General features: G+C 40.7%; 1 protein-coding gene across 6 annotated transcripts in view; it reads left to right on the forward strand.

The window, feature by feature from the left end:
• Positions 1-16819, forward strand: part of adkb (adenosine kinase b) — a 113618-nt gene that overhangs the window by 69267 nt on the left and 27532 nt on the right. For all 6 annotated transcript variants that reach the window (XM_020605269.1, XM_020605270.1, XM_020605276.1 and 3 more), the window contains exon 7: positions 8030-8200. In XM_020605269.1, coding sequence (XP_020460925.1) covers positions 8030-8200 — 171 coding nt within the window. The remainder of the gene's footprint in view (positions 1-8029; positions 8201-16819) is intronic.

Genomic DNA, 16819 nt, shown 5'->3' on the forward strand with positions numbered 1-16819 from the left:
AGCAGCAGGAGTTTCTGCAGGAATTTTGTTTCTGTCTGTGCACAGCCTCCAAGTCACTGAAACTAAAAACCCCTCTGCAGTGTCGACACTGACGCTGAACCTCTGCTTTATACATTTGACCCATATATTAATATTTTTCAAGCAAGTTCAGAAGAGACGACTCTGAAGCTACGACATCTGTTTTCACAGCACACATTTTTAACCAATTTTTCCACTGACCCCCACAAACTCCCCTTTACATTCCCCATCTTGTTTTCAAATCGTGTAAAGAACTGCTGGACCTCAACTTGACTCAAAAAGTGTGTGTGTGTTTGTGTGAGTCGGAGTGATGTTTCCCCTTCAGAGGTACTGAAGGAGAGAGAACTGCTCACACTAAAATGCTAATTAAGTGCAGTGTGGCAGACAAGGACACTTGAGAGTGTATGCATTAGCAACTTTTAACTCTCTGCAAACCAAACTGTTTGTTCTGGGCTAATCTCCCAGTGATGGAGGCAAGAACAACACTAGGAACTAGACAAAGTAGAAACATTGATTTGCTTTAGAAACCAGAGAGAGAGAGAGAGAAAGAGAAGCATGGTTTTCTTTTTCGTCACCAAGATAACACCATTTTAGGAGAAGAAAACGTCTCTTCTGGCATCATTTTTCTGTTTCATCTCTTCACAGAGGTAACATATGTTATCTGTAATGGAGAGTCAGTTTGTGCTGTGCGGTGACTTATTTTGTGGATTAGTATTGGCATTTAAATGCTCTTGGCTTTAAATCTTGTCTGTTTTAGATCTTAAGTACATTCCTTGGCATCCCGCTCTCCCGCTCAGGCTGGCCTATTCCCCCGGCCAACACATTTTTGAAACTGTAGAGCTTTACAGGAGAGTGAAAGACAGCTGTTTGAAAAAAAACCCTGAAGCTGGTCTCAAATTACGTTTAGTGAGATACCAATCAAATCAAACCACTTCTTCAAATATTGTGATACCAACCCCCTAACCTCAGGCTGGGGTTGAAAACCTTCTGTTAATTTTTTCTGTGCAAGTAGTTTTCTCTATTACTTCACAGAGTGGAGGTATCTGAGGTAAATGTAATTATAGTCTCTGATGGATGTGCAAATTGCAGGCTGGTACAGTTGGATTTACTGTCTTCAATAGGAATGTAACAGTATTCGTAAGTTTGTGATAGAAAAATGTATCAATAATGTCATTGGACTATTGACGGTATCTAGCAGGATATTACATATGGTTATTTTGTTTACTTTTAGAGCTGTTGTGTGGCAGCATTTCAGTTTTCCCATTTCAAGAAATGACATTAACAAAAGAAAGCTAACAATGCTGAATAATTTTCAAATACTGCGAAACGAAGGCAATACTAGCCCCGTTTAGGACTGAAACAGTCTGGATTCTTCCTGCAGAAACAGGGGGGACAGGACATGCGCAACACTTTAACAGAGATGAGAAAACAAACCGGACACACATACACAAAACCAACCACTTAAACACTGATGTTCCAATGCAAGTTTGACGACTTCTATTTGCAAAAGGTCCGGCTACTGCAACAATGTGTTATTTTATTTTATATCATAAAAGAACTGCTATTGGCTGCTGCGTTGTCTTTTATATACATTATATGAAAAACACAGATTTGTTATTTAGTAAAGGGCATTTTTCATCTTGTTCATTTTTTAATATTGTGATAAATATCATATCGTGGACATTTTATTGTGGCAATAAGTTTTTGGTATCGTTACATCCCTGGTTTAATGTTATCCATGCTCATTATGACAGCTTTGGACAGGTATGTTATCGCCCTCAGCCTTCTAGGTGCATCTGTGTGTTACCTGTACGTCACAAGAGACCTTCATGACATCAGGGAAAGTATCCACTAGCTTGAAAACTGGATAATATTTAAACCAGAGAAATGTTTCAGAAATAAATACTGTAGCAGATAGTACTGTAAGTGATGTATCTGCCCAGTTGTTAAAGCATTTGTGGCACATTTATGTTTCCCTGGAGATCCTGGCTGACATGATATCCCCCCCTTTCCTCATCTCCAAGCAGCCTTAAAAAGCACAGTCCTCCCTTCTGTTTCTAGTACAGTTGGCCCCCCTCCAGCTCCCTCAGAAGAAGTGGATGAATTCCTAGATGCCTGATAAGCTCCACCAGAACATGATTCTTAATGGAAGAGAGAAGAAGAAGAGGCAGATGCTATCAGTGCGGTTGAGTTGCCTTGCATCAAACGTCCTAAAAGTGCAGGGAATGCTGAATGATGTCGCGAGGTTGTTACACATTCATCTTCTCTGTTGCTTTAATTGAACTTGTCTCTAAATGAAACCAACTGGCCGCCTTGATGCAAACATCATTGGCACTGTGAAGATCTCTGCTGCTTTGTAGGCTTTTTTCTCGCTCATTTTGCCTTTGAAATGAAAAGCCTTAAATGAGCTTTTTTCCTCCTGTTATTTTTTCCTCCTCTCAAGGCACTCTGTGACACCATTAATCACTTACCTCTGTTTGTTTGTAATCTGTCTTGCTCCTGTTTATCAAGCCAGAGACTGACACTGATCCATCATGTGTGAAGGTCTTGTTTTGTCACTCCGTGTTTATGTGTAAAACAGCAGGACCTTCAGGAATCGAGGAGTAAAATATATCTTGCAACATTAGCGTAGCGTGCCAGTGGTGTCTTGATGGAGATGGAGTCATACTGAGCTAATGAAGCTCCAAACCTCAGCTATCGATCCACTTCGCAACGGTGCTTTACAGAGATAACTGAGGAGGAGAGCAGTGTGTGGTATCATCCGCGCTCTGATCTGTGTGACATCTAATTCTGTGTAATGAACCCTGTGCACCAGAGAGCATGATGGGGGGGCTGTCTATGGTAATGACAGGGATAGCATGGCCTGGGCGGCTGTGGAAAGCTTTGAAACACTGCTGGTTAGCTCACAGGGCTTTACTGACAACAAGGAATTTATCACGTGAAGAAACACCTCCATAAAATCGCTTGAAACAAAGTCACTTTACAAAATTGTTTGCTGTTTGCTGGTGAATACATGAAGCCCCTCTGTTAGTTTGCAGCATTTCTATTTCCTATCTTTTGGTTGTATACTGTATTCAGTTCTCTACACTTTGCTGCTTTTACTGTATGTGGTTTCTACTAGCAGCAAAAAGTACATGACTGTCCACTGTAGAAGAGAGACCCCTCCTCTGTTGCTCTTTGTGAAGTTTCTTCTGTTTTTCCCAGTGAAATGTTCCTTACCTGAACAACTGTACAGTCACATTAGTGCTCTCTCCAGTGAAACTGCACCACGTTGAGCCCCAAAAAAGGATGCAATTGGAATAAGTAACGTGTACCGCGCCCAGTGATCACAAACTGTAAACAATATATTGGTCAGAGCAGCGATGTGGTTTGTAGTCTGATAGTGTGACATTGTAAGAGCGTAAAAGCACACAGCAATAATAATGACATTTATTTTCAAAACACAATCCATTAGTGTTTCTGTTGGCTAACAGTCTGAACAAAAGGTTAAATACAACTTGGCTGCCTGCTGACTTAATATAAACTGTAAAGTTGCAAGCCATAACAGCAAAACAGTGAGTTGAAAGAAACTAAAAACCTCCACAGAGCTGGGTGGAACTGCTAAGTGGATATTCCTCTGTGTTGTCAATACAAGCGACCCTTTTCACATTATATGTTGTCATTTCAGCACAGCATTGTTAATATAAAAATATTAATAGCAAAGATTTATTTTCCTTGGCCAAAGCAGAACTATCAAAACATGACATCTATATTTTCTAGATCTACATGTGCAAAACAGTTGAGCAGGAATAATAAAAACATTGCTCCACTAACAAGGGGTCCATCATTGTCCATTTTCAGCTTGTTGTCCAGAGTCAGCTCACCATCCTAAGTCACAGCAGTTGGTAAAGCGTGGCAGGGCTGTATAGACTCTAACTATCCACATCAGTTTATGGGGCCATACGACTCAGTGCACCTAATATAGTTATCTATCATCTACACAGCTTTTTAACATAACCATTTTGAGCCCATTGTAACAACTTATTTTCCCCAAAGTAGACATGTTCCACATCACACAGTCTGAACTGGACCACTTAAATTTTAAGTAACCTCTGCCTACACATAACCTTTGATGCAGATGTAACTCACTTATTGAGAAAAGATGTAAGTGTAAAGACTGATCTGGTGATTTCAATAATCAATATCGAATTGCTCAAAGAGAAATCAAAGTGAATCAGAAAATCAATATTTTTATCCAGTCCTAATTGCAATGAATTACTGTTTTCACTGTGCTGGTGATGGATGAATTAAAATAGACCTGTATAAAAAGCTTTTACTTTCCCATGAGCACCTCTACTGCTGGTGCAAATAATAATGCCCTTCCCAAAATAGATCACTTTTACCCTTCAGGTGTCCACTTGTATTTTAAGCCTAGTGACACCATGCCATCCATCACACCCAGCTTTTCAGATGTGAGCAGCCCCAGGGAAAACACTGATATAATGCAGGCAAAGTGTGATGGCGTGCTGCTGCTGTGTAGTTAGGACCTCTATAATTAGATTACCACTAATTTCATCTCGGAGTAGCATTTTTACATTTTCTTTCTCTGAGCAAAGTGGAAGTCGCTTGTCTATTTAAGGTAAACATTGAAAATGGATGCTCTGCCTTTCCAACTGTTCCCTCAGATTTCCACTTGACATGGCCAAACATCACTCCGCATTATTGTCTGCCAGGAAAAAGGCATTTCTAAATGCTTTATTGAATGTTTTGGCTGGATGGAAATTGTACGAAGTGTACTCAGTGCTTTGATCATCTTGACCTGGAAATGTGATAGTCACCCCACTTCACAGGGCACTCTGACACCTGGGAAACTGGATCTTGTATTCTTTATACATGATCTGCACTGCAGCACTAAAGACTTAACTTCTCCTCTTTCGTAGGCAACAGAGACTACTGATGGGAAGTGGAATTTCACATGGCTCAGACTGAGGCTTTTTCTTTCCCTCCACAAGCCACAAAAGTCACAACATTTGCAGGAAAAATCCTCTGTTTGATTTTTATGAACAAGATTCCTGTAGCATTACTTAGACTTCAACACAGAAAGATTTTTAAAATGTTTTTTACATTTTTTTTTTTGTTGTGCATCAAAGCTTATCATTATTGACAGATTGTAGAACACTGCATGTGAATGTGTTCACCGAATGACAGATGTAGACTTAAGGTTCCTTGAATCGTCAATTAGATGTTTGTTGCTGTGGTTGTTTTTGTAGAATTTGATTCATTTTTTAGTTAGTTTACAAGGTTTGTGTTTATAGCACAGTTAGGGCAAAGATCATTAAAAAATTATACCTCTTATGAAGTGAAACGGAAACCCTTAGAGTGTGATTGTTGTTTAGGGCTGCAAACTAAATCGCTGGCTAGACTAAATGTGTTGTTCTTTCTCAGCTACACAATGCCCCAGATTTCTAGTGGTGTTGCATCATAAAGATTATTGTGTTATTGTTTTGATGCTTGTCGGTCTTGTCTATTTTAACATTTTCAGACCATTCTCGTTGTAACATTGGATTTGAATGTTTTTCAGATCCAGATTACATGAATTAAAGGGATGTGAGTGATCAAACAAGAATGAGGTATTATAGTATGAGATATTTTAGTATTACATAAATTACATAAGTCACCTCAGAATGTATTCAGACCCATTTATTTCTTCACACTGTATTCTGTTATATTTCATTTTTGCAGTTTATCCCTTTCTTCCTGCCAGACCCTCTCAAGCTCCATCAGACTGGATGGGGAAGTGTGTATGACCTGCCTTCTCCATGTCTCTCCACAGATGTTTTATGGGGTTTAAGTCTGTTTGGTTTTTGGTGACCTTCCTGACAAAGCCCCTTCTTTCCTGGTTAATCAATTTGACCAGTCGACTAACTCTAGGAAGAGTCCATGTGGTTCCAAACGTCTTCCATTTCACACTTATTGAGTCCACTGTGCTTCTGGGAACACTGAAAGCTTTAGAAATGTTTTATACTCTTGCCCTGATCAATACCTCACCACAGCTTTATCACATAAGTTTCTTGGATGTCATTGCTTGGTTTATGTCCTGACATGCAGTGTGAATCGCTGGACCGTATATACACAGGTGTGAACTTCTTTAAAGTATGTCCAGTCAGTTCAGTTGCCACAGGTGGACCCCAGTCAAGTTCTAGACACATCTCAAGGATAAGTAAAGCAAACAAGATGCACCTGGCCTGTTTGATTTATGTGTGTATGTATTTGGAGGGTGTCACGTAGCCAGTTTGTAATTTGGTCATAAACAACAGAATCTCTTGCCGTACCTTAAGTTTGTCTGATGATTCTGGCTCTTAATGAAACTCTGCTTGTCTGCAGTTAGATATTTTTGTTGCCGTCTTCATTGTAAATGACCGTTTTTCTTTGCCATCGGATGTTTGTTCTCTTCTGGTTTTGCACCAGTCATATACTAGAACATCATCAACACGGCCACTACCTCGGTGTGAATACTATAAGCTGCTGTATTCTCACATGGGTCCACTTGAATGTTATGCAGACTTTGTCCTAGGGAGCTGGCAGGGTAAAGACCACTTGAGGTCCAGGTTAACTGAATCAGACATTTGCGTTCTCACATATAGTTCCAATATGAAAAGGGCTTTAATGTTTTACTGTACTGAGTTCATAGCAATTTAATGTGATGGCGCTGGCAGTGGTAGTGAGGTTGGTAGTAAATTACACTGAGCATTGTGTGATTAGAGAAGCTGTGCATGGCTGTTAAAGTTCACCACCCCTCAGGATATTTGATCGAGCTTCCGGCCTTTGATCATTGTTAACATCGCAGTAACCATGACAGTATATTTTCAACTACCAAAAAAGACCATTTGTGTCAGAAAACAATCTCCCCTTCCTCTGACACATTGGCACGCCGCAAAAGAAAAATGTCAGGGTCAGTGATTGGCCATTAGCCCAGAGTGAGTTCCTTTTGTGCTCCCAGACCCATTGAAAACACCTTTTTAGCCTTCAACAGATGGTACAGTGACATTGCAACCACAGGCGCTGACCTGGATCTTTACTTAAAGATATTAAAAAGAAAGAAAGTAGGATGTACAGCATTGTAGGAGAATGAGAATGGCAACCTGGAGTGTGAATCATACCATGAATATGCACATCTGTATTGTAATACCTTGTACATTTGATTGACTACACAGTCACCCTCTATTCATCTGCATTATTCTTTTTCTTAGAAGTTGTTCCTTCACTGCTGCAAATGTCATAGTGCTTTAATGAGAACTGCGGTGTAGCCCACAATGGGAGCTTTTCAGCCAGATTAAATGTATCACTGTGCTGAAACTTTCCTTTGCTCTCTTCCCCCTCTTTGGCCTATTGTGACACAGTGGTTTTACAGAGCAGCTTGTTGCTGAAAAACAAGGTTAAGAAGATCAGTATCAAAGGAGGATTGTTTTTGTGTGGCTTGCAGGAGAGTCTCGCTTCAGGTTTCCTCCTGAAACACAGAGGTGTTTTCTTACCTGATTTGTATTCATTCACACAATGAGTGGGCCAGCCTCTCTTGTTTCCAAGTAAGGAGAGTCCAGACAAGACTTTTGTTCGCTCTATCACTGGATATGTGCATGTTGCTTCTTCCAGTACGAGCCTTGGAGCCTAGCCACAGGCTTTGTCTTGCTCTGTGTATGTTCTAAGAAACTATTTCAGATAAAGGTTTTGAGCACTAACACTGCTTTTTTCCCTTTCTGGTTCCTGTGTTATTTCAGTAATACCAAGGCTTGTCACCCTAAAATTGCCTGTTAGTATCCAAAACCCACAAATTAGCAGTGTTTCAGTCCATAGGAGCCGGTAGTTAAGTCCATTCTGGCCCATTTTTTCTGTCAAAACACAAAACATGCTGCCTGTGGCGTGGTTGAAGATTAATTGTTTGATTAATCTGTTTGATATAGTAGTGGTCAGTCAAACTGCTGAAAACATGATGCAAGCATTGTCTGAGTAATGCATATTATTTTCTTGTTTGTAGGGTTTTTTCCTGACTGTCTCCCCGGAGTCGATCTTGAAGGTGGCGAAGCACGCTTCAGATAACAACAAAATCTTCTCCATGAACCTCTCAGCACCTTTCATCAGCCAGTTTTTTTACGAGCCATTGATGAAGGTCATGCCTTATGTTGACATCTTGTTTGGCAACGAGACGGTGAGTGAAACAAGGCGTTTAGGCCTCTTTAGGACAGATATTCTGTTTGTCAGCACATTGTTCTGATTAATGTCTGATGTGTTTTGCGTGTATATTTACCTCACAAAAGAGGTTGTTTTTGGTCATTTTTGCCAGTTTGTATGTTTTTATTTATTTACTTATTTAGTAGAATGGTATAAAAATATTTTGGTAACATTTTAGACCATGGACTTGGCATGCGAACATTAGCTTTTCACTGCTTGTATTATTCCTCCTTAAACAAATCTTTACCAGTCTTTGAATACCCGACCCCTGTTCTTTGTGGTTTTCCTGTCGATTTCAGAATTTCTGTAGACTTGTTTGATGTAAATTGAAATAGATTTTTGAATATCTTTAGGTGGCACAACAGAAACATGATTCATTTATTAACTGGCTGTGATTCAGTGATCATGTTAGTGTGAACATTAGCACCGTTCATCCTGATACAAGCCCAGATATTTCCTGTCAGGGTTTAGGTTTTCTCCAAAAGAAAAAACAAATCAAGTCTGCCATCAGCTAAGTGGCATTTAACTTGTGTGTGATGTTGAACCAAGAATTTGATGCAGACGTTGACTAAAAATAAAATACAAAGGACTGTGCCGTCCTGGCGAAGGCACTCACTCGCTCTCTGAGTGCTTTTTAGTTTAACACCATAACTCTCACCTTGTTTAAAGCTAAATTAACCAGCTCCACTGTTTCACTCCACTCATTTCTCTTCAGTATCGGTTTAACTTCTCACTTATCACTGTCCCATAAAGAGATGAATTAGTCCAGCAATCATTCATCTTAATTGCATCACCATTTCATGCCAGTTGATCTATTGATTTTTCTTGGTTCTGTGGAAGTGAGTAGCTGGTTGGAGGTCAGACTGTGGTCACTACTGCACGCATTGAAAGCATCCTCTAACAGACCAGCTGAACTTGACTTGGATGTACTGCCTGGATAAACTGCCCCTTTAGGGAGGGAGGAGGGGAGTGGGTGATCAATGGACTGAACTTGCCTCCCAACTGCTAAAGCTACTAAACAGAGTCCTGTGATTGGGTTAGAGGTGAGGTCCACAGACAGGACAGAAGTGGAAGAAACTGCTCAGTATTTGAGGATTTATTGCTCTTGCTGACTTCAGCTCTTTCTTCCTGTCTTTCCTCTCCCAACATAAGACCTCCCTTTTACATATGCACCTCTCTCTCACTCTGTAATTGCTGTGAGGAATGATTCTGTTTCTTAAACCACAGTGTACATTTTGTAAGTCTTATGTATTTTAAGGTAGGTGGTACTGTACCTGTTTGCATAAGAAGTTTGTTCACATCTGTAGTTATTAGAGTTTAATGACTCTGGATAATGGCAATGTATGTTTGTTGAAGGAGATTATCATTTGGAGGCGGTCTGGGCTTGCTCTCTCAAATTGAACTTGTCTAAGACTGCCAAAGTAAGAGATTCACTCACATACAGAGCAGATATTCACCACTCAAGCAGAGAGGTCTATATCGAACTAATGTCTGTCCGGAGTGTTTGGACTCCTTTTGGCCTTCCTCTGTGTTGGCTGCTGTGATGAGGGAGTGGGGAATGACTGCTCATACAGTCAAGCCCCAGACCTCCCACTGTGCACAAGCCAGACAAGGTTGGCGGTCATGCAGTGGTGCATGGTGAGTGACAAGCAACAGGGCGGTCTCGCACACACTCACCCCCACCAGCCCCCCCTGGCCCTGCTCTCGCCTGAGCTTCCATCCCCCAAAGTGATGGATCATAACAATTCAGTGACAGTCAGGATCATGCAGTCTGACTCCTATAGCCTCACAGAATGTGCCATAAGGGAAGGCTAATGTGTCTGTCTGCCTTTGCCTTCCTCTCCCACACTTACTGAGTCACGATACAGAGCACCATACACTTGGGGGAATATGTTTTATGCAGCTATAAGAGCTCATATTTTGAAAGCAACTAATATTAATTTTGGCCAAGGTTGAAGTTTTTGAGAATCGAGCGCTGCATTATTTGTCATGAGTGGGATCCATTCCCATTTGATCATTTGAAATTCCATAAAGCAATATCACAGACTCCAAAATATGTCAGTAACCTTCTTCTCTTGCTTCTGCCTGCTTCTGATGTTGAAATGTGTCTGTGTTTCTGACTGGGTAATTCTGCTGTAACTCGATCCTGCTGGTACTTGTTTGAAACCTGGCATCAGCAGGCCCTGCTTGGTCTATCGGCAGCCTCGCGCTTATATAACAGTCTTCCATCCATCCTGTAATTACTGCCTTTTTGGGGCATAGTGTAGTGTCTGTTCCTTCAATGGAGGAGGGATGGAGAGGCTAGTGACTCTGTTTCTGCGTTGCCAGGGCCTCTGAGATGGTGCCGACAGAGGCACATAGACATCAGACACTACTTCACTTAATTGGCAAACATGTCTTGTGATAACCTGGGAACAGCACAGACCTAATTGAGTCCTCCTGTGCTGTCCTCCTCTGACTACCTGACATGGAACCCAGGGCATTACATTTCCCTCCATTTAATGACTGCAGTTAATTAGGCTCGAATGGGGGAATCATTACCACTGGAAAAACCACATGCTAGTGGATTTGACCGATAAAATTAGCCACAATTTGCTTTTGCTATTTGGGCATAAGAGATAAACCACACAATGGGGGGAGTAAGGATTGGGCCATTACTGGCGGATTTGTAATGTGGAATTTTAGACATATTATAGACAAATGGAACGATTAATCAAGACTGAATTAATGACCCTAACTGATGATGTTTTTTAAGCCAGGATTCGTGGCTTTTTCAGTTCAGATCATTTTATGTGTAAAAGGTTTAAAAGTGTGCTTCCTTTATAAAACAGTAAGGCGGATGAGGAGCTTTTTTGCCCCACAGCCAATACCCAACAACGTCCTCATTCCTCTGCCATTAACATTATATACCATCCCCATACAGGGGCTCCACATGACTTCCATTGCTGTCCAATGCATTCTGAAGCTCCACACTCAGAGGGAGCTTATTTATATGGGTCCCAGGCCTGTCTTCCAAATGAGAGAAAGCCATTGTAATTGAATACTCAATAGGTGAGCCATTTAACAAAAGTGGAAATGGCATTCAACTATGTATTAATGTGCTTTACTGAGGGAAAAGGAGCCATCATCATTTCAATGTTCAAGCTGTTTTAAAAGAGCATTTAGCCTGCCATCTCTCCAGGCCGTGAGAGCAAAATGACACGGATTTCTTCCTCCTCTGTATTTTGTGTGAATGTTCCTCGCCTAATATTTTGTATGGTTATCGCACTTATTTTCCCATCCATCCCTCAGCACCTCTCCGTGATCTAGGTGGAGGGATACAACAGCTCTACAGAAGGTTATTGTCATGAAAAGCCCCTCAGGCGTTTTGGCTCTCAGCCCTGGATTTCTCCGTCTGCATGCAATGAGTGCGTGAGTGTGCACGTGTGTGTGTGTGTGTGGTAATGGTGGGGGCTCTAATGATTTTTCCAGGACAAGCTGAAGTGGGTGTACGTGTGTGTGTGTGTGTGTGTGCATGGAAAAAAGGGCAGGCAGAGGAGATACATGGGCAATATGGCATCATTTCTTAACATCTCTCCAGATTTGTCATCTGGCTTTGTCTGTTTGATAGGCTGCTTAGAATCCTTATTTCTTTGGTGAGGTCTAGCTGTTTATCGCCTCTGTGGCATGTGCAGGACCGTGGAAGTGGAAGCTCTCTACTGTCAGCATGTGTGGGTGATGGCAAGCTCACTAAAGACCTCTTAGGGTATGAGGGGTGTTCTCAAAAAAACTAATAAATAAATACATGAATGAATGAATTAATACTAATAATAATAGGAGAAGAATTTTCCCTTGACAGTTCAACCACATTGGACTCGAGATGTTTCTCAATGGTAGCTTGGGGAAAATATCCCATCTCTCTGCCTAAAACAAAGAGATGTGAAAGCCAGATTAGCGTATTACAGAAACAGCTCTTCCTCTTAGGCTCCTTTCTTTCTACTCCTGTCAGAGCTGTCTGCAGAGAACAGGGAAGAACATGAGACATTAACCTCCATGTGTTTATTCACAAGGCCCCACAGGCCAACTGGGAGGATGAACACAGAACCATCTCTAAAGCCGGCGAAGCGGAACAATCACAGAGTGTCACTGGAGGAAAAGACATGAAGTATTAGCTGCTGTTCTCCTTTGTGTCTTTCACAACTGAATTTTAATTGAATGTGCTGTTTCTGTGATGAGTCACACGCTTTCTGCTCAGTGCCAGAGTACTTTAACCTTCAGTGTGATGTACAGTCAGTAAGTTATATGATGAGTCACAGTGCACATCAGCTGTGATGTAAATAGAAAAGCTACTTTTTTCTATTTCTTTTATTATATTTTGTTGTCCATAAGCCAAAAAGGTTGGGAACCGCTTTACTTGTTCATGTGAGGTGTCTTGCAACTGCTACAATTAAACCATCCCTTTCCAAACAGCCTTTTCATGAGAGGATTCAGTACAGAAGAGGAATGATCTCTCTGACATTCTTCTGTTTTTCCTGGCCTGTCTGTTTGCGAGTTATGGTACTCTGGGAGCCAGCATGGCTCCACCAGAGGAGTCCAACTAACCACTGTAATTGTGCCACGCTGAAGCCGCCTTCCTCAGCCCTGGGATTGAACCATGAAATATTTGAAAATGCTGGGGTTAAGAAAGGGGGGTGTTTGGCAGTGCAATGTGAAATGTGAGACCTCAGAGCATCTTTAACAAGGAAGCGGATAGAGAGGCAGCCAGTTGGGCAACCAGGACACACAGTGGAGTCCTGTGAAGGAGAATAATTATGGATATAAGAGATATTATGCTGGAAGCAGATCACTAGTGCCCTCGTTCTGCTGGTGCTGAGGCCGGTGTATTTCTGTCACAGCAGGAGAGAGTGCAGTATATCAGCTTGTTGCTAAAGGGACTTGCAGAAGTTTGAACTCAGGGCCTCTGAGATACCCTTACAAACCTCATGTGTATCCTCCCTCCAAATCACTGTTGCTTGGGGTTTGGCTGGTTGCCCCCCCCCCTTTTTGAAAATCCTCTTATCCACACAGAGTTGGCAGGAGTACTGGCCTTTGTCTACTCATGATTGTATTCCCACAGTCCAGACATTACAGTCATGTTTTCCAGTGTCATTTGGAGGACTCCCCTTTACTCTTCATGGTTAAAGAAAACAACAAAGACACAATCAACAATCATAATCTAGCCACCTGTAATATTAAACTGACTGGCCTCATGCCACAGGTAATGGAACTTATAGGCTTTTTTTAGGAGTATTGCTTCCTCAATCTGCCCATTGCTCCTACTTAAACTTAATAAAATGATAGTTTTTCTGATTTATTGTCAGTATTTTTATTTTTATTTCTTCATCCCATGTACGTCCTAGAAGAGCCATGCATTTATTTTGCTCTCCCTGCAGATTTGATCACATCCGTTGCATACATGTGAAACAATATATGCTTTTCATCTGCCCAATGGCTTTCTTATGTCACATCAACAGATAACACATTGGACATTGCCTCATTTTTTTGTATGGCCAATTTATTCAAAGTTCTCGTGTTCCCTCACAAATGGTTTGAATTATTCTGAGAGCTTATTCCTTCCCTGGGTTTTTCATTGTCTGAAGCATGCAAGTCCCTCCAGAGCAGATCTTTGTTTCTCATTAGGAGGTAAATAGAGCAGGCCAAATGCTCATATGTTTATTATACACAGGAGGGCATGGTCACTGTTCTCTGAAATTCAGTGCAGAAAAAAGCATTTTGCTTTTTTGACCTTTGTTTGCAGCGCCTGCAACCAAATGTCTGTTGAGCTTTAAATAATAATAAGATGTAAGAAACTGAGGGACTGCAAAGAGGTTGGGTTGAACCTCATTAGAAGTTCCAGAGTAAAATGTTTAATTACAATCACCATTTACCGTACAGCTAAATTTTTAAGTTTGCACACAGTAAAACAGTGACCACAATATCAAGTATGCATCCATCCTGTGTATAGTATATATGCAAATCATGATGGCAAAATGATAGCAGCCATTAACAGCAACCAGAGCTAGCTTTTACTGTAAATCTTTAATTTCTCTCTAATGTTAAATCAGAGTTAGAGCTAGAATTTTTTTTGCCACAAATTAATAATAGTATAAACTCAAAATTCTGGTTTGTCAGTGCAACTTAAGCAAAAAACTCAGTGTTATCAGGTTTTATTTCATTATAATCTGATTGGTCCAATGAAAAAATCTTATTTATTCTCACTTAAAACCAGAGAGAAGAGCACAGACAAAACACAATAAATCTGTAATATGAAATAAACAGAATTGTTATAACTCTGGTAAATAACCGTGTTGTTATCTGGAATCTCATCACAGAATAAGAGAATAGGTTTTCAAGGCCTTCAGCAGCAGATTTATACAGATTTATAACTAGAGGACATTTAGGGCACTTCAGCTCCACACGTGTTAAACAGTTCCCTAAATTGCTGTTGCACACACACGCATTATTTCCATCACTTAAATTTTAAGATTAAGTGGTGTGTTGACCCTAAAAATGTGCCCCAAACTGCTGCAATCAAGATTGCTAATCAGTTGCAACTATGACGAAGATTGTGGCACAGTAATCCAACTGTGGACGTCCTGGATCCTTAAAAGTTCAGTCAGGTGGACCTTGAACAAACAAATTTCCAGACAGTCAATTACACTTAGTGGGACAAAAGTAAAATTTCTTTTGAGAACAGAATTTGTTCTCAGTTGTGTTGGCAGCTCACATATCTTCATGTAATATATCCACGTAAGTTTATAGTCCATGAATGCATCTGCTCGGTCACTTCTTGACTCCAGTGCAGTCAAACTACAGTATCAGATATAAGCAGTAACAATTTTGTGATGCAAAATGTATAGAAAAATCCTAAATTCTAGAGAAATCTAAGTGGATTGAACTACTTTAAAGCTGCTGCATTAGCTCTGCTTGTTGACCACACCAGGTCATCCAACATTTTACCTTCATCCAGTGTTGTTCCTTGAGAGAGAGCCAGTCTCTGGTAGTCTGACATTGTGCACTGACCCCGTGTTAGAACCCAGAGGTGGGATGTGTGATAGAGGCCCTTAGTGCTGATAAGGCCATCAGTCTGATAACTAACTCCCCTCAGCACAAAGCTGCTACTGCCACTGCCATGGCTTCCATTAGCCCCACCAGACTGTCTGAATGCCTGTGTGTTCCCTCCTGCTCTATCTGAGGTTACATCCTCTGTTCTGAGCCCCTTATGCAAACCCTGCTTTCCCATGCTGAGATTGCTATCAGCTGAGATATTTATGTACTGCACATGTTTTCGATTGTTTAACCTTTGGACCTGCGCTGTAGGTGCTGCAGCCATCCCTGGGGGCTTGCTAACAGACCTCTCTCCTGCCATTGTAGGCAGACTGAGATAAATGGGAGCCGAGGCTGTTGCTAGAGGTGTGTAATGGACTGGCAGGCAAGTGCACTGTTCAGACCGGTCACATGAAAGCGTAAGTCAATCCTGCACTTGCTTTCAAGTTTGGACAAATCTAAACAGCTTTTAAGGAAAATGCTCAACCAGATTATTTTCATTCTTATTTCCTTGATTCTAGGTTTACTGATCCAGACCATTCTTTATTTGTAGATGCTAACTACAGTAATGAAATGGCATCATTTAGCACCACTAATTCTAAGGACTTTGTACACTGTATATCGTTGTATAGTAATACTATTGTCCTGAATTTACAAAAACTACAGAATTGAGATTGAGGCCAATCCCACCTATATAAAGCCTAATCCATTCCTGTTTTGAATGCCACCTTTCAAAAATGCATTGCCTTAAAGGGCTACAGGTGGAGTGTTGAGAACACCCTCACATGGGATATAAAACATAAACAGCAGAAAGAAATTAGTTTTTAGTAAACATCAGTCATTTTCCCTCTGAACTTCCAACATCCCAGGGATAGTGGCTTTGTGCAGGTGAACCTCTGATGTCTTGCTTTCAGTTAAAAACTGCAAATGTATTTTGTTAACGCTGAAGATGAAGTGAGGCTGTTCAAATCTTGTCCAAATCCTGCCACAGTAGATTCAAACTGGCAAGTCTCTACAGAAAAGCCTGCTATATGAAACGCAATAAGACACTAAGCAAAATATTACAAGAAAACGTTATGCAAACTATGTTTTCTTAAAGCAGAGCCAACATATTTAATTTCAGTGTAGGCTTACTGTAAGTGTGCATTGTGCAGCAGTAGTATGTACAAAAATGCAGTATGCTGTATGTGTAATTTAAATAAATCAGATTTATATCAGATTAACAGATGCTTGGTTTTAATGGATTTGGACTGATGATAAAAAAGTGATCAGGACACCCATATTTCTAAGCATAAGAGTCATTGCAGTGGCACAGCAGTGCATTATATAATGCACACAGCCTGATATGAGAAGAAAGATTTGATAGAAGTTGAAAATTAATACCATCTTATGCATTACTTAAGGTACTGAAAATGTTCTATCTAACAACAACGCACCATATGGAGAACAGTGGACACAACAGTGGAGTTATTAGAGGGATAAATAATGGAGCTATTTAAAAAGAAAAGGCAGTTGCTTAGCAGGTGGTTTT

Source organism: Monopterus albus, unplaced genomic scaffold, assembly GCF_001952655.1.
Source record: "Monopterus albus unplaced genomic scaffold, M_albus_1.0 scaffold69.1, whole genome shotgun sequence".
In the NCBI taxonomy this organism is placed as follows: Eukaryota; Metazoa; Chordata; class Actinopteri; order Synbranchiformes; family Synbranchidae; genus Monopterus; species Monopterus albus.